This window comes from Notolepis coatsorum, assembly GCF_963971535.1.
Source record: "Notolepis coatsorum genome assembly, chromosome: 10".
Taxonomy (NCBI): Eukaryota; Metazoa; Chordata; class Actinopteri; order Aulopiformes; family Paralepididae; genus Notolepis; species Notolepis coatsorum.
In genome coordinates, this window is record NC_140174.1 from 95,643,974 (window position 1) to 95,666,224 (window position 22,251).

General features: G+C 43.5%; 2 protein-coding genes across 2 annotated transcripts; one reads left to right on the forward strand and one right to left on the reverse strand.

The window, feature by feature from the left end:
* Positions 1–5,596: 5,596 nt before the first annotated feature.
* alkbh2 (alkB homolog 2, alpha-ketoglutarate dependent dioxygenase) lies at positions 5,597–6,635 on the reverse strand (the record flags this gene model as incomplete). Its single annotated transcript, XM_084323109.1, has 3 exons — positions 5,597–6,069; positions 6,153–6,351; positions 6,434–6,635. 3 exons carry the CDS (start codon positions 6,633–6,635, stop codon positions 5,760–5,762), a joined length of 711 nt encoding a protein of 236 aa, XP_084179235.1. The 3' UTR covers positions 5,597–5,759.
* A 42-nt stretch (positions 6,636–6,677) lies between these two features.
* unga (uracil DNA glycosylase a) lies at positions 6,678–19,180 on the forward strand. The gene is made up of 7 exons (XM_084322542.1): positions 6,678–7,049; positions 7,853–8,053; positions 8,144–8,239; positions 12,563–12,660; positions 13,799–13,887; positions 15,095–15,273; positions 18,511–19,180. Exons 1-7 carry the CDS (start codon positions 6,945–6,947, stop codon positions 18,649–18,651), a joined length of 909 nt encoding a protein of 302 aa, XP_084178668.1. The 5' UTR covers positions 6,678–6,944; the 3' UTR covers positions 18,652–19,180.
* The last annotated feature ends 3,071 nt before the right edge of the window (positions 19,181–22,251 follow it).

Here is a 22,251-nt window from a genome sequence, read left to right on the forward strand (position 1 = left end):
GACTATGCTTGCACCTCATGGTACCAAAGCACCTCAAAGGCGCTAAAAACAAAATTACAAACATCTCAAAACAAACTGGTCAGACTACTGCTTGACCTTACTCCTAGAACCCACCTCACCCCTGCCCACTTTGACAACTTAGGATGGCTTAGAGTAGACGACAGAGTACAGCAACTTGCAATGGGCCTGGTCTACAAGATACACTACACGACCAAGGTACCCATGTACATGTCAAAATACTTCCCAAAGGTCAGTGAATACCACGATCACAACACCAGAGGGAGCTCCACAAATCATGTTAAACCCAGATTCGGCTCAAACAAGGGACTAAACACGTTTCGCAATTATGCCACATCAATGTGGAACGCCCTACCCAAAGCTGTAAAGGAATGTGAATCACTACCCACTTTCAAAAACACTCTCAAAAAACACCTACGGGAGACTGCAATTCGAAACTGGCCCCTGTAAATGTCCCAACACAACCCCCTCCAATGTACAGTAAATTACCAAGTATGGTCTTGTCAATATTCCAATGTAGTTTTGTTTGTACAGTTGTACAGTGTACAGTGTCCCCCACCCACCCCTCCTACCCAACCCCCACCCCCCCCCTACCCAACCCCCCCCCCCCCCTCCAATGTACAGTTTCTACGGCAAATGTATATACTTTTTTTTTTTTTTCTGGGCTCTCTTTGTATCACAAACAGTACTGTATTTACAAATATGGTATGTCATAAATATATAGATGTAGCAGTACTGTCTATCTGTATGTCATGTATGTCATATATGTTACGATGAATTGAAAATGGGGGACCCTGATGTAAACAAGACGAAAGTCTTTCTCTGGTCTGCATCCCCTTAACAATTGTATGTATTGAGCTGTACTGTACTGTACCCATTCTGCAATCTGTTATTAAAGTTTTCAATCAATCAACCAATCGGGAGGAGAATGAATGAATTAATGAATGAACCTGATGTAAACAAAACAAAAGTCTTTCTCTGGTCTGCAAACCTTAACAATTGTGTGTATTGAGCTGTACTGTATTGTACCCATTCTGCAATCTGTTAAATAAAGTTTTCATTCATTCATTCATTCTCCTCCCGATGTGTTCGTTCAACTCGCGTCTCTGCGACCAGCCGCTCTATCGGAGATAGGATCACATTGTGTCATGTTTTGCTAGAGGGTGGCGATGTTTATTATTCCGAATAGATAGACACTGCTTATAGCCTATAATACGTGACATTCTGGTAATAGCTGTTTCGAGTGTTTATTATTGGGTTGTTGTCGCAGACTCACTGCATGTTCAATTTGCGGCTCGTATGGTACTGCCTTCCTATACCCAGTTAAATCTGTCTTGTCTTCATATCTCACGCCCCAAAGGCGATAGCGAGGGGGGCGTACGCGAGTAGGTCAGTGGCCAATCAGAGCGCAAAACGGGAACCCGGAAACACAACTGCGTTGGTAAAAGCATACACGCGATCTGTTGTGCATGTTTTTCCATTGGGTTTATCTTATCGGGAGGGGAAACCCTTGCAAGCACGGGGAGAACATGCAAACTCCACACAGAAAGGCCCGGGAGATACCCCACCTGGGTAACTGGCAACATGGCAACCTGGTGCCCAAGCGGGAATCGAACCCAGTACCTTCTAGCTGTGAGGTGACAGGTTAACCACTACCCAACCGTGCCACCTTAAAAGGTACAAGTAGAACAAACGTTCCTTATTCAACAAATTAGATGTGTGTTGTCTTTACTTGTTCCCATCATACCTTTCTGGACAGTTGTCCTGACAACGGAAAACTGTCATTTTATTGTAGTCAAAAAACGACACTCCCCTCAGTGATCTTTTCTGTATGTTGTCGATGTAGCAGCCAATGTACTTTGCTGGGAGAGATGAAAACAAGTCAGAGGTTGGATGCGTGTTAGTCTCACACTGCTTGTGTTAGAAACCCTGGTAGAGGTTGGAAACATATAGGAATACAATTAAGAAAGACGCTGTAAACCCATAAGCAATACTAAATATTTGAAGTGAACATTAAAACAAAAAAATTATATTTTGACAATGTTTTGCTGCAATTACTTTACATATTTCTTTCTCAAATAAATTAGATTCTGTTTCATTCATATTCATATCATGAGTTATGTGACTAGAATCAGCAATCTATCCATCCATCTTTCCATCCTTCCTTCATTCCTGCTCATTAATGCACTGCTGCCCGTTTCTACGAGATTCCACAGACGGTACTACGATACACAAGCAAACCTCTCTCACAATCTGTGCTGATTGATTGATTGATTGATTGAAAACTTTATTAACAGATTGCAGAATGGGTACAATACAGTACAGCTCAATACACACAATTGTTAAGGGGATGCAGACCAGAGAAAGACTTTCGTCTTGTTTACATCAGGGTCCCCCATTTTCAATTCATCAGGACATATATGACATACATGACATACAGATAGTCAGTACTGCTACATCTATACATTTATGACATACCAGATTTGCAAATACAGTACTGTTTGTGATACAGAAGGAGTCAGGAAAAGGGAGTATATACATTTGACGTAGAAACTGTACATTGGAGGAGGTTGGGTGGGGGGGGGTTGGGTACACTGGGATATTGACAACCATACTGGGTAATCTACATTGGAGGTGGTTGGGGGGGGGGGGGGCACACTGTATATACAAGCAAAACTGTACATTGAGGGGGGGGGGGGGACACTGTACAAACAAACAAAATTGTACATTGGACTATTGACAAAACCATACTAGGTAAATGACTGTACATTGGAGGGGGTTGGGTTAGGATATTTACAGGGGCCAGTGTTGAATTGCAGTCTCCCGTAGGTGTCCCTTGAGAGAGGTTTTGAAAGTGGGTAGTGATCCACATTCCTTTACAGCTTTGGGTAGGGCGTTCCACATTGATGTGGCATAATTGCGAAACGTGTTTAGTCCCTTATTTGAGCCGAATCTGGGTTTAACATAATTTGTGGAGCTCCCTCTGGTGTTGTGATCGTGGTATTCACTGACCTTTGGGAAGTATTTTGACATGTACATGGGTACCTTGGTCGTGTAGTGTATCTTGTAGACCAGGCCCATTGCAAGTTGCTGTACTCTGTCGTCTACTCTAAGCCATCCTAGGTTGTCAAAGTGGGCAGGGGTGAGGTGGGTTCTAGGAGTAAGGTCAAGCAGTAGTCTGACCAGTTTGTTTTGAGATGTTTGTAATTTTGTTTTTAGCGCATTTGAGGTGCTTTGGTACCATGAGGTGCAAGCATAGTCGTAGTACCCCTGAATGAGTGCTCCTGCCAGAGTCTTCAGGGTATTCTTGTTTACCAGAGAGGAGATCCGGTACAAGAATCGAGTTCGTTGGTTGACTTTTTTTTATTACATTGGATGCCATTTTGTCACAGGAGAGATTAGCCTCTAGGATGGAACCCAGGTAGGTAATTTCATCTTTCCTTGTGACAATATTGTCACCCACTGTAACTGAGAAGCCGTCGGTCTTGCTGAGTTTGTTATTTGAACCGAAGAGAATGGACTCTGTTTTGCCCATGTGTAATGATAGTTTGTTATCAGCGAGCCATATGCAGATTCTGCCTAGTTCCGAGCTGAGGGTTTTTTCAACCTGTAACTTGTTCTTGTCAGAGACCAGCAGGGCTGAGTCGTCCGCAAACAGGAACAAGTTGCAGTCACAAGCTGACGACATGTCATTTGCATAAATTAGGAATTAGGAATGCTCTGCCATCTCTCCCTCGTCACCCCTTCAAACCTCTGCTAATAGCCAAATGGGTAAAGTGCAGTGAGTCCTAAATCAACCTGCTACATTACTATAATTATAATAGTCTGAAAGGCCTGGGATTGAGCAGCAGGTGGTGCTGGAGGACCTCTGCAGTAATCTTCTCCTAGCCATTGTGCTGCTGCATGAGCAGCAGGACACTAAACTGCTCTATGTGACAAAGGGAAAACACTGATTTTAGAGCTGCACTTTTCAACTTTTGACCCAGCATTTCTTATCGTGTAGGTGTGGAGATAACAGTGGAGAGTGAAACCAATCAGAATAGTCATTTGTCATCATTGTGCTAACTTCTAGTGGAGAAATTATTAGTGCAATTAAACAATTTCCCACTTTGCTGGGGACACCCTGGGACCACCTCAAGGACCCCACCAATGGACTTATCGACTACATGAAACAGCTCACAACAATCAGTCAATCCTGTTTTGCAGTCAGAGACACTCAGTTTTGGAACATCCTACCAACAGAAATACGATACTGTGCTACCTACCACACTTTGGCTTTACAAAAAAACTCAAGACCTGGCTATTAACCAATCAAACATGTGATCACTTTTAATTAGTTCATTGTGTATTTTGTTATTGCTTTTACTATTATGTTGGATTGTGTTGTAAATATTGTGTTTTACTCTTAATGCTTCTGTTTTAGGTGTATGGTCTTAACATAACATCTTGCCAAAAGGACTACAGTTGTGAATTAGCCAGCTGGCTAAAACGGACACATTACAGAAATGTTGATTAATGTGTACAGTCCTTTTTAAATAAACTGAAACCTGGATTATCTTGAGTAACCGGGTCATGATTTATAAATAGAGACATTTTAGTCATTTAGTAGAACCTCCTGTTAATGTTTGCTGATCAATTTGCACTAATTTATTATATTTATATAATATTTTGTGTTTGTGTGTGTGATTGGTAAAGATGATTGCTTTCAAACTTCAGTTATGAAATATAAAATATTTATTTATCAAATATTTACTCCCCCCCCCCCTCTTTTTTTGTCAAGGTAGCAATTTGCTCAACTCTAGCTCCATTTGTTAACTCACTTTCTTGTGTCTCAAATATGCAGTGACTACACTTAAAGACATGAATACATCACAAAAACAGAAGCTTTGTTTACATATCTAATGTATCATTACCAAGGGTAAGAATCACAGTCAATGGATGCTCACTCATTTGAATGACCACTTTGTGATTTGAACTGTGATTTTTTTTCTTTTTTCGATCAAATCTTTTTATTCCCTTTCTTTTTACAAAACAAGACAACACAATACAGTATAATAATAATAATAAACAACAACAACAGTAGACAGGACTTCACATGACAATAACAGTAATAATAATAATAATAATAACATAAAATAATAATAAATTGGACTAACAAAATAATAATAAAAAACAGAGTATAAATTAAATAAGTCGCCACTGAAATTCTAGGTAAAGGAATAGGAAAATTAACCCCTTACTGTATAGTGAGCCTCCTGAGCCCCCTCCATCTCCAGATCCGGCAGGCACGGATCCCAACCCGGAGGACCCACAGTCCGGCGCCCCCGCGAGCCAAAGCACCACGCCTCTTTGATGCTTCGACCCGCAGAGACCCCGAACCGCCCCCCCCGAACCGCCCCCCCCCCCCCCCCCCCCCGGTCCGAGCCCACAACCACCAGATCCACAGCCAAAGGGGCCCAAAACATATATATAATTAAATATATAAGAAAACACAAAATCAAATACATAAAACCAAAAAGAAAAATAACAGACATGAACACTCGCTCGTTCCCCCCCCCCGCTCACCCCAGGACCTTAACGTGAGTCATTCAAATAATACCTTATTCGATACTCGTAAATTCCAAAGTCATATTTGAACTGTGATTTTTGAAGTGCGTGATGGACTCCTTCCCGTCCCTCTCAGAGCACTGCCGGTCCAGATGTCGACGGCTGAGTTCCAACACGCTGCGCGCGGTTAACCCTCATTTCTTGTCGTCCGAGAGGACTCGTCTAAAGGTGAGGTTGATGCGCGGCTTGAGAACCTTCTTGCGAGCAGGCAGGCTGTGGTACCAGTATGTGTTGGTGGGTGGGTTCATGAGGAGTAGGCTTCCATGACTGAGCTCCATCTTTACCGTGTCAATCTGACGACTGCTTCGTTTCCCCCGTGCCTCCATGTGTCTGAAGAGGAAGTCCCGTGCCGCCCCCAGAGAGACCGAGGCGATGGGACAGAGAGGATCCAGTTCCCTTTCATCGTCGCGGTGCTCCCCCATGTGATCCTTCCCATCCTTATACCTGGCGGAGAAAGGAACAATTCTGTAGAGAAAATAATAAATTTCTCATATTTTGGAAACTATCCAGTAATTCCTCTTCCTCACCTGTTAACCAGGACAAAGTTGAATGTGTGTCCTGTAGTTTTTGTAACAGCGTCACGAATATATTCCAAGGTTGGAGTCCATGGACAGGCTAAATGTTTAACCCCAGAATAGGTGTAGGTCAGTCCTGCGTCCCCATATGTTGCCTGCTTTCTAGGCACGTTGTAGATCTTTCCAAATATCTGGACCTTTGCTTCACCCCCTGGGGGGAAAAACAACACTGTAATAATTTATGAACATGACTTTAATGATTGACATAAGTTAATTTGTGAACATAACATTACCCGTTAAATACACCACCTCCTCCTCCAGTTTTGCAAAGAGGTGGTCTGCCTCCTCATTAATGAAAAGTAAAGCATAGTCACAGTCTAGTCCTTCTGCTTCAATCTTCTGCCAGGGGACAGGGTGACAGAACTCTGCAAAAGCTGCATCTTCATCTTCCTCCTCCCTCATGCCCTCATCATGACATGCCTCCAGTTTGATCATTTTGTTTACACTTCCTTTCAGTACATCATCAGCAGTCCCATCATTACAAGACCGCTTCTGTCCCCGAGTTACAAACCTGTCCATTTAAAATGACTGGATACGGATATGGAACATAGCTGCTTACCAGTAACCCCTGCTGCTCTGTCTTCTGTGTTGATGTTTTTAAACGTTCCACTCTCGACGTCATAAGTGCGCGCGAAAGGGGGAGGAATTGAAACTTGGAATTGCTGTGTGGTAGCGTGGCAGCCCGCTTTCTAAGCATCATTTATACACATTTACCACCTTGTTCAATTATCGCAAAACGGCGAAATGATTGGACAAAAAAATATTAAATCGTTTTTCTCGCCTGTCTCGGCGAAAAGAACTCCCAAAGACCTAAATGAAACCAGAAAGGATAACAACAAAGACAACCAGGTGAGAATTAGTTATGCCCCCGATTATTTAGCATAAGTGAAAGTTATGTGTTAAGTGAAGTAACGGAACGCGGCGTATATATACCCTTAACATAATCAATGTTAGTATACGTTATTTCATCTGCTGTGGGAGACGCATGTTATGTTGCTATAGATCTCCGCAACAGTCTTCCGGTATTTTGAGCACGCAGGAGAGAGCGAGCTTCGTGTAACGCGGAAGTGTAGTTGCTATGTAAAGTGTAAACGGGGCTGTGTTCACGAGCTTCGTGTAAACGCGGAAGTGTAGTTGCTATGTAAAGTGTAAACCAGAGCCGTGTAAACGGGGCTGTGTTCACGCGCGTCACTGTTCTGTAATGTTGTCGAAAGTTGTTCCGGGATCATCCCTATGTTCCCCGGGTCCTATGTACGCTCCCCGGGTTCTATGTTCCCCGCTTTGATTGATTAATAGATTGAACATTTTATTAATTTTTATTTTATTAATTATTAATGTCCGCCTTGTTTCGAACGGTTAAGCTTAGGCCCTCTTTCGAACTGGTTACGGTTAGAGTTTGGAATCAGGGCTGGTGGTCTAAAATGTTCAATCAATCAATCAAAGCGGGGAACATAGAACCCGGGGAACATAGGACCCGGGGAACATAGACATGCTCCCGTTGTTCCTTGCCTTGGTACACTCACTCGACATAGTTCACAACTTCACACACAAACACGAGGATGTTTGCGCCGTATGTTAGACTATCTCCAAGACTTATTGCACTCCCAGGCGCACAATTTTCACAAACGTTGTCTTTGTCTGATTTTCTGAAGCCTGCGTTGAAGAAGCTGAAATCCTCGCCGGCTGCTCCTGAGTCTACCTCCCCTGCTCCTCTATCACCCGAGCAGCTAGACCGAATTACCCAAAACAAGAAAGCCGCTCAGGAGAGACTCTCCAGTCGAGCACCAGACGGGTTTGGTGAAAGCTGGAGAAGGGGACTGTCCACTGAGTTTGGAAAGCCTTATTTTGAACAGGCGAGAAATAGAACCATCACATTGTACATTCATTGTTAGTCTTAAAAAGAACACAAACAAAACTTAAACTGCTTCTTCTCTGTGTCACAGTTGGTATCCTTTGTTTCTGAAGAAAGGAAACGCCAAACTGTCTACCCACCTGCTGAACATGTGTTCACCTGGACACAGATGTGTGACATCCAAGATGTAAGTTGAACAATAGTATCCTGGGCGGCTAGGTGGTGTAGTGGGCAAGGCGCTCGCCACCAATGCAGGAGACGCTGGGTTCGAGCCCAACTCTCCGCATTGCTATCAGCTTGGCTGGTCGTTCATACTAACACAATTGGCAGTGTTAGGGGTGGGAAAGCTGATGGGTCGGGATCGGACGTTGTGGACAGCCACTCCTACAGGTCGGTTGGTGCGCCTGCGCAGCAGAATCAGGAAGCGACGGGGGCGGCGTGTCCCTCCCACGCAGACCCCCGCCGATGAGAGATCGCGCTGTGCAGGTGAAAAGATGCGACGGCTGCTTCCTCGAGTACCGGAGGGGACACGTGATGCAAGGCTTCATCCACATTGCAGCCGGCTTGTGGGAGGCATGGCCTTTACTTAAAGGATAACTTCTGTATTTTTAAACCTGGACCCTATTTTTAAGTATAAGTAATGTAATAAAAAAAAGTCAGCCAACGAACAAGATTCTTGTACCGGATCACCTCTCTGGTAAACAAGAATACCCTGAAGACTCTAACGGGAGCACTCATTCAAGGATACTACGACTATGCTTGCACCTCATGGTACCAAAGCACCTCAAAGGCGCTAAAAACAAGATTACAAACATCACAAAACAAACTGGTCAGACTACTGCTTGACCTTACTCCTAAAACCCACCTCACCCCTGCCCATTTTGACAACCTAGGATGGCTTAGAGTAGATGACAGAGTACAGCAACTTGCAATGGGCCTGGTCTACAAGATACACTACACCACTTAGATACCCATGTAACACCAGAGGGAGTTCCACAAATCATGTTCAACCCAGATTCGGCTCAAACAAGGGACTAAACACGTTTTGCAATTATGCCACAACAATGTGGAACGCCCTACCCACAGCCATAAAGTAATGTGAATCCCTACCCACCTTCAAAACCACTCTCAAAGAGCACCTACGGGAGGCTGCAATTCTGGCCCCGGTAAATGTCCAAACCCCCACCCACCCACCCAACCCCCTCAAATTTACAGTTTCAGATTCAGATTACTTTATTCACCATATTGTATATACAAATGGAATGTGATTCGACATTTCAGTGCATGATCTTTTTCACAAATAGGAATAACATAATAATAAATAAATAAGTACAAAACAGAACAGTGAGACAACAATAAGACAGTAAAGGTGCAGTGGTTGGGGACATGGATACAGTGCAGCACAGTTCAAGTCCAGAGGTCCAGCCCTAGCAGCTTGCCATAGAGGGGGGGGGAGCAGGGGGGACACCTGACTCGTTTACCAGGCGAGCTGCTGAGGGGAAGAAACTGAGTCTATGGCGGGACTTTAATGTCTTGGGTAGCCGCCTGCCGTGGGGGAGCATGATGAAGAGGCCGTGACCCGGGTGGGCGGGGTCTGCCATGATCTTCCTCGCCCTCCTCAAGGCCCTGGTGGAATGTAGGGACTCGAGGGAGGGAAGGGGGCAGCCGATCACCCTCTCTGCCGAGCGTATCACCCGCTGCAGCTTGGCCTTGTCCCTGACCGTGGCTGCAGGGAACCAGGTGATGATGGAGAGGGTGAGGATGGACTGGATGATGGCAGTGTAAAACTGGACCATCATAGTCCTCGACAGCCTGAACTTCCTCAGCTGACGTAGGAAGAACATCCTCTTCTGGGCCTTTTGTTGTTTTGTTGTTGTCAAATGTATATATTCTCTTTTAGAAACTCTGTCTCTTAAACAGTACTGTATATTTGTATATCTTGTTGTATGTCATAAATGTCTCGATGTAACTACTGTATATTTGTATGTTGTGTGTATGTCATAAATGTTAGGATGAATTGAAAATGGGGGACCCTGATGTAAACAAGACGAAAGTCTTTCTCTGGTCTGCATCCCCTTAACAATTGTGTGTATTGAGCCGTACTGTATTGTACCCATTCTGCAATCTGTTAATAAAGTTTTCAATCAATCAATCAAAGAATATATATATATTTTGTAATTGTTCCTGTATTAAGAGAGACAAACATTTGAGGTGCAAACATTCACATTGACCTCTAAAGGTTATGTTAAAGTGGTTATGCTGGCTCTGATTACGTCCTCTTGACATTGGCAATCTTCAAATTTGAAAGTACATAATCCTTGCCATGTTTTCTATGCAAAAAAAAATTCTTCAGAGGAACTAGTATAGTGAATATAGTGGAGTACAATATTTCCTTTGAAATGTAGTGGAGTAAAAGTCTCCTAAAAGGAAAATAATCAAAAAAGTGCATTTAACTCGAAATTGTACTTTTTACAGTTACCTGTTACCTATCCACTTCGTGCCTAGTGGCACATAAGGTCTTCACAGAGCGTTTCCACTCCGGTCAGCTGCCGTTGTTCTTGCTTCAGGCCATGAGCTCCACCCTGCCTCTTTTCTTTCTTTCTCTACTGTGCGTCTCCAGGTAGTCCTTGGTCTTCCTTTTCTTCTTTTCCCTTCTGGTGCCCAACTCATTGATATGTTGCAGTCGTTGTTGTGGTCTTGCCTCAGTATGTGTCCTATCATCTTCCATCTTCGCCACTTCACTTCCTTGCTCAACGGCTTCATGTCGGCTCTTTTTAGTAGCTCTACTGTGCTGTCTTGCCACTGGATTCTGAGGATTCTTCTGAGGCATCTGTTATGGAACACGTCGACTGATTTGTTGTCTCCCTTGTTCATCTTCCATGTTTCACATCCATACAGGAGCACTGGCACAACCAGTGTTTTGTACAATCTCAGCTTTGTTCTTCTTGAGATGCTGTTGGAGTACCAGATCTTTTTGAGTTTGATGAATGCACCTCTTGCTTTGGAGAGTCTGTTCTTTAGGTCTTTCATACCTCCTCCCTCTTTACAGACGGTGGCTCCCAAAGTATGTGAATTGGTCTACATCCTCAATCTCTTGGTCGTTGATGTTGATTTTGTCATGGTTTCTTGCATTAATTCTCATGGTTTTTGTCTTTCCAGTGTTAATCTTGAGTCTCACTCGTCTAGCTTCTCTCTCCATTCTTGTCGTTTTTTTCCTGGATTTGGTGTTTGGTAGAGGAAAATAATGCTACATCATCTGCAAAATCCAGATCGTCGAGTTTTGATGTCAACTTTTTACAGTACTTGAGAGTAAAAATACTTAATTACTTTCCACCACTGCAAGAGGGTCGGGCACCCTAAACCTTTCATGGGGTATAACATTACACCATACAAATAACAAACGAAATGTTACCGCCAGCATGGCATTTAGCAATTGCTGTATTTTCAAATTCAACATACATAGGAAGCGGAAAAATAGCATAATAATTTATTGAGGGTAGGTCAGAGTGCAGGCTCACCCACTATGCACACACCCCTGGAGCAGTTTTCTGGTTCAGTGCCTGAAAAGCATAATTTGGATTTTTGGACATTTAACATGGTGACATTTTGGGAAATTAGCTCACCGTCTTCTCAAGAGAGAGACAAGAAGATAGATACCAGTTTCCTCTCTGTGCCTCTCAATGAATGGAAGCGGACATGTACGGGTAGCCTATGCATTGTCCAACTAACACCTCTCCCGAAGGCTAAACGGTCATGTCCGTTTCCATCCATTGTGCTAAGCTAGGCTAACATGGAGCCAGATAGCGGTCTACTGAGAGGAAACTGGTATCTATCTTCTTGTCTCTCTCTGGAGAAGACGATAAGCCAATTTCCCAAAATGTTGGCGTGTTCTTTTAAGTTGTGTGAAATACTTGCCAGTAGTGTTGTGGATCCAAAGCTGTATAAGCGAACCGCAAAGCTTTAGACGGGCAGCAAACTCTAGCGCGTAGGAATAAATTTTTCTTTTCAAGAAACAAAATAATGCCAAGTGGAGGACCGTTATTTTGTGTTAGAAATGGGAAACCCGTTTCATACAACTTCAAAGTCCAAAAATCCAAACTATTGTTTTAATCAAGGGCACTATGGCAGACATGGTTGGCACCATATAGATGCAATACTGCTCTATTTTACGTAGGAAGGAGAGAATGCTATTTTCCTGCCAAAATGTACCTAGCCTGTCTGGGTTCAATCTCACAACCTTACATTTACAAGCTAGCTTCTCAAAACCTTAGGCTACTGCCACACCCGACTCTAAAGATCACTTTATGGGTGTAACTTTTAATAATCTTCCATCAATTCAACAAATAAATTGTGTCCCTGTTCACTCACCCTCTGTCTGTCAAAGCTATAAGGAGCAGTTGGGTTGAGCAAGTAACCTCTAGGCTTCAAAATAGTAATTATAAGGTCAGTTGGGTTGGGTTGTCATTGCCATAGATTCACTGATGAGAACTGTCTTTTTCTCTAACCCCAGGTCAAAGTGGTGATTCTCGGCCAGGATCCATATCATGGTCCCAACCAGGCTCATGGATTGTGCTTTAGCGTGCAAAGACCGGTTCCACCTCCTCCCAGGTACACCATGTCACCCTGAGTACTGATCACACAAGCTACATGTCACTCTGAGTACTGATCACTCAAGCTACATGTCACCATGAGTACTGATCACACAAGCTACACATCACCCTGAGTACTGATCACACAAGCTACCATGTCACCCTGAGTACTGACCACACAAGCTACCATGTCACCCTGAGTACTGATCACACAAGCTACATGTCACCCTGAGTACTGACCACACAAGCTACCATGTCACCCTGAGTACTGACCACACAAGCTACCATGTCACCCTGAGTACTGACCACACAAGCTACACGTCACCCTGAGTACTGACCACACAAGCTACCATGTCACCCTGAGTACTGACCACACAAGCTACACGTCACCCTGAGTACTGATCACACAAGCTACCATGTCACCCCGAGTACTGATCACACAAGCTACCATGTCACCCTGAGTACTGACCACACAAGCTACATGTCACCTTGAGTACTGACCATACAAGCTACATGTCACCCCGAGTACTGACTTGCTCTGTTTCTTTCCTCTCTTAAAAACAAGAATGCCTGCCTGTTCGAATCCAGCTCCCGGCGTTGCTATCAGCTTGGCTGGCCTCTCACACTAATACAATTGGCAGTATTAGAGGGTGGGAAAGCTGAAGGGTGGGTCCTGGGCGTTGTGGACAGCGACCCCTACAGTTCGGTCGGGGCGTCTGCTCAGCAAGGGTAGGAACTAGGGAGAGATAGTGCGGCCTCCCACACGCTACACTCTCCCCGGTGAGAACCTGTGCGGCCAGGCTGGCCTGCCGGCAGGCTGCACATGCGTCGGAGGAAAGCATGTGACAGTCTCCGGTCTCTCGGACCAACAGTAGGGGAAAGTACGCAACAACCAGGAAGGGTGGGATGGGAGAAAAATCGGGAAAAAGAGGGGAAGAAAGATAATAAAAAAAGGGGGGAAAAAAAGAATGCCTAAAGCCACGTCCACGTTGATTGCATAAATACGTTGCTCTCCGACAGAAATTAATTAATTTAGAATGAGATAATCTGTTACCGGTTTTCTTTTGAATGATGCATGTTATATAGATTGGCCAGTTTGAATAAACAATGTATATTCATGTATTGAATGAACCCTTACACCGTTTCTTCGTTCTCAGTTTAGTGAACATGTACAAAGAACTGGCCTCTGACATTGAAGGCTTTGAGCACCCTGGACATGGAGATCTGACTGGATGGGCTAAGCAAGGTACCGCTTACTAAGCAGCATGTTGATCAATGACCTCTGGTGTCCGAAGAGGTGTGTTGCCTTCTATCATCATAATGATCTAGTTAGATTTGGTTTACTTTTAATTCATGTTACTTATCCTGTCTTCCCTCAGGAGAGACTCTGTGTTGTGTTGTTGAAGTAAAGTCACTTGAATGAAATCTTCCCTTGAGATAATATATGTATATATGGCTCCCAGTATTCTCTTTATAACACAGGTTTATAGGCATAAACAGCAAAATAGTTACAATTCGGTTGCTCTCGGTTGTTCTCTCTGTGTGAGCTGAATACCGAAGAAGGAGACAGAAAAAGCCTTCTCTCCTCCAAGGTGAAATACCAAAGAAGACTCCAAGACTTTCTCTCCCTGGCATAATATGACCATTTGTTATCACCCGCTCCATACTTATCTCCATTTCTGGCGGCTTTGAAGCTTAGCAGCGTGGCTACATAAGTAGAGCTCCGGACTCATGATCAGAAGATCACCGGTTCGAACTCTGGTCAAGGCTGTTGTCGGAAAGTGGTGTTGTTGTCCAGAAGGGAGCACTGTGTCCTCTGGACTAGTCAGTAACAATGCCCCTGTTACGGTGACAGGGACACCGTACAGCTGCGAGTGCCGTCCTTCGGATGAGACGCTAAACCGAGGTCCTGACTGAATTCGGTCGTTAAAGAACCCATGACGCCTATCGCAAAGAGTAGGTAGTTCCCCCGAAATTCCTGCTCAGGTCTCTGACATCAAGGCCACCTAATCATCCCGCCCCCCTTAATTGGCTGATATCAATCCCTATCTCCTGAGCCGTTCAGCCATTGTGTAGTGTGATGTGTGCCTGGTGCCAGTGTATGGCAGCCATTGAGCCTGCGTAGCCCAAGGTTGGGTGCTACCAGTGGTGGTGAAGGAGGCAATTTCCACCCTACATTGTGGGGAGCGCTTTGAGTCTAGAAAAGAGAGACGAGAGACGCCATCAGGATACCTGAATCTAGTCTAGCTAACTAAAATGTTAACACTTGCCATAATATCGGGTCAGAAATAAGAATAGACTGTTCCTTCCATATCAACACCTTCTCTGCTTAAGGCCAGAGTGAACTTAGACCTAAAGAATTGTCGTAACGGTGTTATCTTCTAAGAAAACGCTACCCAGATCCTACAATCTCTTTACCTCTTTTCCCCCCAATGTGTCTTTTGCTTCATCAGGTGTGTTGCTTCTCAACGCTGTACTGACCGTTCGATCGCACCAGGCCAACTCGCACAAGGACAAAGGATGGGAGAAGTTCACAGATGCTGTGGTTCAGTGGCTCAGTGCCAACTCGGAGGGCCTCGTCTTCTTGCTGTGGGGAGCCTACGCCCAGAAGAAAGGAGCTGCCATCAATAGGGTTGGTGTACTAACATGGGTTGAGTTTCTCACACTAGGGCTGTCGACAAATATTCTATAGGCAAATTAATAATCGACTTGTAAAAAAAAAAAACATACATTTCGATTGTGAAAATGTATATTCAAATGTGGGGGGGGGGGGACCAGCCCGGCTGTCTTCCTCTCAACTCCTCGCGTGGACCTGAATGCGCTGCATGACGGACGGGAGACACACGGCGTCACTTTTAGCGGACACTTTTAGGGATTTATCATTGGGGAAATGTATTATCGGCTATTGTAATAATTCTGCCTCGTGAACATTGGCAAGCTTTCCATTTTAGCACAAAATGAGTTCCCTTCTATCACTAACATTATTGTTTAAGCATTTTTGGTTGAAATAAAAATATACGTAATTATTTTACGATTGTTTCATGTTGAGTTATAGATTGTGGATGAATACACAGAGAAAGGTACACCATGCCAATGTTCATGCTTTATTTGTTTTAAACAAGACGATTTATAAATGTGTCCATTGCAAATACATTGCCATTTCAAGCGAGGTGGCCCGCCCGGAAACGACAATCAAATCAAATCAAATCAAATTTATTTGTAAGGCCCGACAACGCACGTTAATGTCCCCATGGGCCATACACGTCTTCTTTAAACAAGTCAAGAAGAAACATAACAATAAGTCAAGAACAGAACAAGAACACCATAAGGTCCAACAAATTTTAAATAAATGCAAATAAATGAAAGAATGCAAGCACTCCCAGACATACCCCACGCGAAGGTAAGGAAAAACTCACTAAAACCTAACAATAGGGAAAAATGCTCCACAGGCAGTGTGGAGGAGAGAAACCTTAGAAGGGCCATTCAAGGGGGGATCTCCCTTCTTAGATGTCGGTGATAGTAGTGTTGCAGACTAACAGTTGGTAAGCATGCACTCAAGTTTGTAGTGAAACACAGATGAGTGCATGCAATAGCAACTGAACATTTTGAAAGATTAAAGATAGAGCTGATAGCGATAGCAACTGAACATTTTGAAAGATTAAAGATGGAGCTGATAGCGAATCTATTTGAGGCACAGGGGCGGCGCAAAGAGGGTTGCGTCCTCCCCGTCTTAATCACGGGACATTCAACACCCCGGTCATTGCTCCGAGACAGCCGGAGACAGGGAGATAGGGGGCGGCGCAGAGAGGGTCGCAACCTCCCCCGACATCATCGCGGGACGTCCAGCACTCCGGTCACCACTACGAGACCGCCAGAGACAGGGAGACAGGAGGGCACGCAGAGAGGGTCGCATCCTCCTGGCCTTCAACACGGGATGTCCGACACTCCGGTCAGCACTCCAGGACAGCAACTCACAGGGAGACGGGACAGGTGTTAGACAGCTCGCGTGATTGTAATGGGCGGACATACAATGACGTAACCACTACACCTTCCTACAACAACATGCCGCAATGGCAGAGAGTTCAGAACCCGACTGGCCACGAAGAGAGCAATACGAGCGGCAATCTAAAAAACCCTGTGTGGAAATACCTTTTTAATAGCACTTTATTGTAAATCATCCCTTGAGGCTCAAGGTAAAACTTCTAGATATTGAATAATTAATGGAGACTGAAGCATCATGCTGGTCCCCAATGGTTTGTTTACTAGTTTCATGTCAAGGAAAAGATATTGTTCCATGTTCATCACACCTTGCATGGAGGCGCGTTGCTGTGTATGAATGTCCGTTCTATATACAGTAAACTTTCATTCACTTGATCTCGCTCTGAAAGACGGCCCGTTCTCAATCTAGCACCAATTTGTGCTCGCGCACAGAGAGAGCGAGAGAGAGGGGACAGGCTGGTGTGTTCATCATAAAGGTAATTTATTTAGTTTACATAATAATAATATAATTCAGGGTTAGAAATTAACGGGGGCTTGGGGCAAAATGCCCTCGAACATTTACCAAATGCCCTCGAAAATCAGTTAAGGGGGACAAGAAAAGCCCCAGACAGTTTACTAATTATATATATGCTCTACAGTGCGAGCATTTCACTCGTATTTGCCCCTAATAATATGTGTGCGAACCGGAAAAATCATTTACTCGCAGTGTGCGAGTGAAGATTACAAACGCTCCGCTGTTAATAGTTCAGAAACTACAAGTCCCACATTCCACAAGGCGCATAAACGTCCAATCACAGTAGAGTTTCCTGCGGTGACGCGGCTGGTTTCATGCGAGTGAAGGGAAATGAGAACACAGTACACTGGAACAGAAAGTCACGGTACCAGCATGCGTGATTTTTTCCATAGCCTTTGTTTGCCAAGACGCTCTGATTGGCTAGCCCGCGTACAGCGAAGACCCTCTCTGATTGGTTTAGCTCCGAAGGGTCTCCTCCGCCTTGTACATAATATTCTCTGCTTCGAAGTGGTTATGCTTTGGCCCTCTTTCGAAGTGGGTTATGCTTAGAGTTAGCCCTCAATTATAATTAATTAAAGAATTGTATAAAGAATTTTCCATGTTCTGTCATCTAATAATATATTCCATTCCATTGCCTTTCCTATCTGTATCAAAGTCAAAATGTTGGTATCGTGACAAGACTTGCAACATACAAAAGCAGCTTGACAACCGATATCCTTTGCGTCTAGTAGGCATGGGCCAATTTGTGATTTTAGTGATGTGCTATTTGCACAGATGTTTAGCCCTTAGTATGCACACGCACAGTATAATATGCATGTAATAAATAGTTTGTTAATAAACTCTGTTACTTGAACAATTTTCACTGTGCTCCTAAATTTATTTGTGTGCTCCTAAATTTTTATTTACATTTTATTTAGGAGCACATGTGCTCCTTGGGAAAAAGGTTAGCGTAGAGCCCTATATATGGAGCCATTAACATTACGTTATCAAACATAGGGACAAAGACTGTGAAAAAAAGTGTTTTATATAATATAATAATAATAATATATAATAATAATATATATAATCTTTGTTAATTTTCATCATAAAAATGCTGTGCCCCCGAAATACAAAAAAAGCCCCCGAAAATCAATTAAGGGGGGCAAAAAAAGCTCTGGGGATTTTTTTTTAAATTTCTAACCCTGATATAATTATTCTATAATAAGAGAATAATAGATATTTCAATGGTTCGAACCTATGTGGTTTTTATAGAAGGAATAATTGAATGTCATTTTAGGCCAATTTTGACAGCCCTATCTCATACACACACACCTCTTACTAATCTCCCCTTATGGTCTTTGTGTTCATGGTTTGTAGAAACGTCATCACGTCCTGAAGGCTGTGCATCCTTCTCCTCTGTCGGCTCATCGTGGGTTCTTCGGTTGCAAACACTTCTCAAAGGCAAATGAGCTGCTGAAGAAATCCGGAAAGGAGCCCATAAACTGGAAAGCGCTGTAAAATGCCAAACACGTTTTCTTTGTTTTAGAACTAGCGATGCACCGATACTGTTATTGCATGTCAGGGAGATACCAGGATAAAGTAAAGTAGGGTATCAGGAGAAGTTCCCCAATACTAATATTATAATATAATAACCTATACCAAGAGCCACATCATGGCAGAAACCAAAACAAAGCCACTTGATTTTCTGGTCAAAGTCTATACAGTTCAGTCAAAGTTAGGGACTGGTGTTCTGTACTTTAGTGTTCATGTCTGTAGTTTAGTTTTAGTGTTGCATTTCCTTTCAGAGGTAGATGTTTACAACATTATTGCCTTCGTAAGCATTGTGTTCATTTTGGCAGTTTGCATAACTCACTGCTTGTGCTCAACACTGGATTTTGATGAAAGCTTTTTGTTTTTGTTTGTTCTCAGATTTGTTGTAAAATTTTACAGTATCATATCTGCTACGTTCCACAGTATTTAACATTGTAAATATGTACATGTACTCCCTTGTTTTTGGCACATTAAAGTTGTTTTTGTACTTTTCTTACTCAAAATGTTGGTTCCATTGACTGAAATTATGGATATAGTTGTATCCGTGGTATCACTTTCTATCGGTTCATATATCATCTTTGCAACCCTTATTGTACAACATATAAATGTTAAAGGGGAACTCCAACATTTTGGGAAATTAGCTTATTTAACATCTTCCCTGGAGTTAGACAAGAAGATACATACCTTTTTTGTCTCTGTGCGTGCATTTTAGCTTTGGGAATAGACGCTCCGTTAGCATAGCTTAGCTTCATCACTGGAAGTGAGGCAGGACAGTAGCCTTACAGTGTATTGCAAGGTCTGACATTGACCAAACTTGATATGCATGACCTTGGTGGGCTCTAGGTCAACTCCTGAAAAGGGGGTCAATGTCAGACTTTGCAATCAAAAGTTAGGGGGCTAATAACCCTTGCCATAATTTCAGTGCGCCCCCTAACTTTTGATTGCAAGGTCTGACATTGACCCCCTTTTCAGGAGTTGACCTAGAGCCCACCAAGGTCATGCATATCAAATTTGGTCAATGTCAGACCTTGCAATACACTGTAAGGCACTGTAAGGCTACTGTCCTGCCTCACTTCCAGTGATGAAGCTAAGCTATGCTAACGGAGCGTCTATTCCCAAAGCTAAAATGCACGCACAGAGACAAAAAAGGTATGTATCTTCTTGTCTAACTCCAGGGAAGATGTTAAATAAGCTAATTTCCCAAAATGTTGGAGTTCCCAAGCTCACTTCCAAAAACCTTGCTGTAATTTTTTACCCTCATGTGCAATTTGAGCAGGATGTTGATCAACTCTTAACAGTTGTGTCTTTTCAGGATTTAGAGAAGATTATTCATGCTTTTGTATCCTCGTGCTTTGACTACCATTTTGACCTCGTGTTTTGACTATCATTGGTAGTACCATGGTAAATTATACATGCATAATTAGGCTTCCTTTCATTATGACATGGCCATGTTCCTCTTTATATTTCAGAGTTCTTACATCCATACAAAGCTACCCGGTCCCTTCTATCTTTTTCAGTCACTTTTTCCTGTCTGATTTATCCATTGACCTCCATAGTAAAATTGGACATGAAAAAGTCACTGAAATTGTACCTACCTGTACTCTCACTATAGTGACAGGAGGGTGGTGATTTATATTTTATTTGAACCATCTGCGACTGAACAAAATAACAACCAGCAGTCAATTACATATTCCATATGTTTGAGTATTCTGATGGAGAGTCCGCTGTACTACATCTAAAATCCCATTACCTAAAGGAACACGCCAACATTATGGAAAATGCGCTTACCATCTTCTCCAGAGTCCAAGAATATACCAATTTCCCCTCTGTGTTCAGCTGCAAGCTAGCCTAGCTTAGCACAAATGAATGGAAGCGAATATGGATCAGCTAGCCTAGCTCTTGGCCAAAAACACCTCTCCCGGACTTTTAAGCTATGCTAGCTGATCCGTATTTGGTTCCATTCATTTGTGCTACACTAGGTTAACTTGCAGCGGGAAAGCTTTCTATTGAATGCACAGAGAGGAAATTGGTATTGTCAGGGATTCCGACCGTGCTCAGATCCTCTTTGAAAGAGGGGGATCCGTCATGACAAATAATTTTGTTCTATTCAGATGTGGATTTATTTTATAGTTTAATTATACAAAAGTAATAAGAATAACAGAGCAGTTGGGGCGGCTGGGTGGCGCAGCGGACATTGCGCTCGTCACCAACGCAAGAGACACCAGGTTCGACTCCGGCTGTCAGTGTTGCCTCCGGCTTGGGCCAGCCGTCATACTAACTCAATTGGCAGAGTTAGCGGGTGGAAGTTGATGGGTGGTAATCTGGACGTTGTGGACAGCGACTCCTACAGGTCGGTTGGGGACGCCTGCACAGCAGAGACAGGAAATGGCAGGGGTAGTGTGAGCCTCCCACACGTTACACCTCGCCAATGAGAGTCCGCGCTAGCAGGTGAAAAGATGTGACAGGCTGCCTCCTCGTGTATCGGAGGGGACACGTGATGCAAGGCTTCTATCCTCCCTACAACCGGCCAGTGGGGGGCATATGCGAGCAACGTTCAAGACAGGGGAGGGGACAATTGGCACTGTGGAATTGGGATGGGAGAAAAATAGAAAAAAGGGGAGAAAAAAGTGGATACAAAAAAATAAAGAATAACAGAGCAGTTGATGCAGAACAAATAAAAGACAACAGAATATATTCTCAAGCCAGTGAGTCCCTAAGACGAAATGCCACACAGACTGGTGGGTCCAGTTAGCTGTCCAGCAGTTCGCTTCAAGAAGCTCCCGTCTGTCCAGTGAGTGTCATATATAGAAAAACGTAGGAGTTCCTGGCCCTCCCTCGACAGAGGGAGCAATAACTCTCAAGGTCGGCCTACAAATGGAATGCTGGTGGCGGTTACCATGGAACCTCAACAGTAGATATGGCATATTGTAGACACTGTTTCATAGTCCTTTTACAATAGATAGAATTATAGACAGGTAGATTTATAGATATTTTACATATCCCCCCTTGGTCATGATTTTATTATGACCAAATTCTTATCAATAAAACCACCACCACAATATGAAAACAGCTAATAATGCTAATAATGTATCATACTTTTTCATAGTCATTTTGCAATAGATAGAATTATAGATAGATAGAATTATAGATAGATAGATAGAATTATAGATAGATAGAATTATAGATAGATAGATAGATATTTTACAAGCGACCTGGGGATTTGGGTCGGTTGGTCAGTTGAGCTGTCACTCAACACTCCGCCATCCCGGCGCTGGATCCTATTGGACGCGTCAGCCGCGGGTTGACAGAGTCGAGAGTGCACGGGCTGACCTGGGAAGGTATAAGTGGGTGGGGCACCCAGCGTGCACTCTCTCGGGGCATGGGAAATGGTAGCAATGAGTCTGATACTGCAACCTGTAATGGAGAACTGTGATAATAAATAAGTGAACTGATAATAATAATCTGCCTCGAGAGTCGTCAATAACGTTGGAAACCTCGAACGTTACAGTATGTATCTTCTTGTCTGACTGGAGAAGATGGCAAGCGCATTTCCCATAATATTGGCGT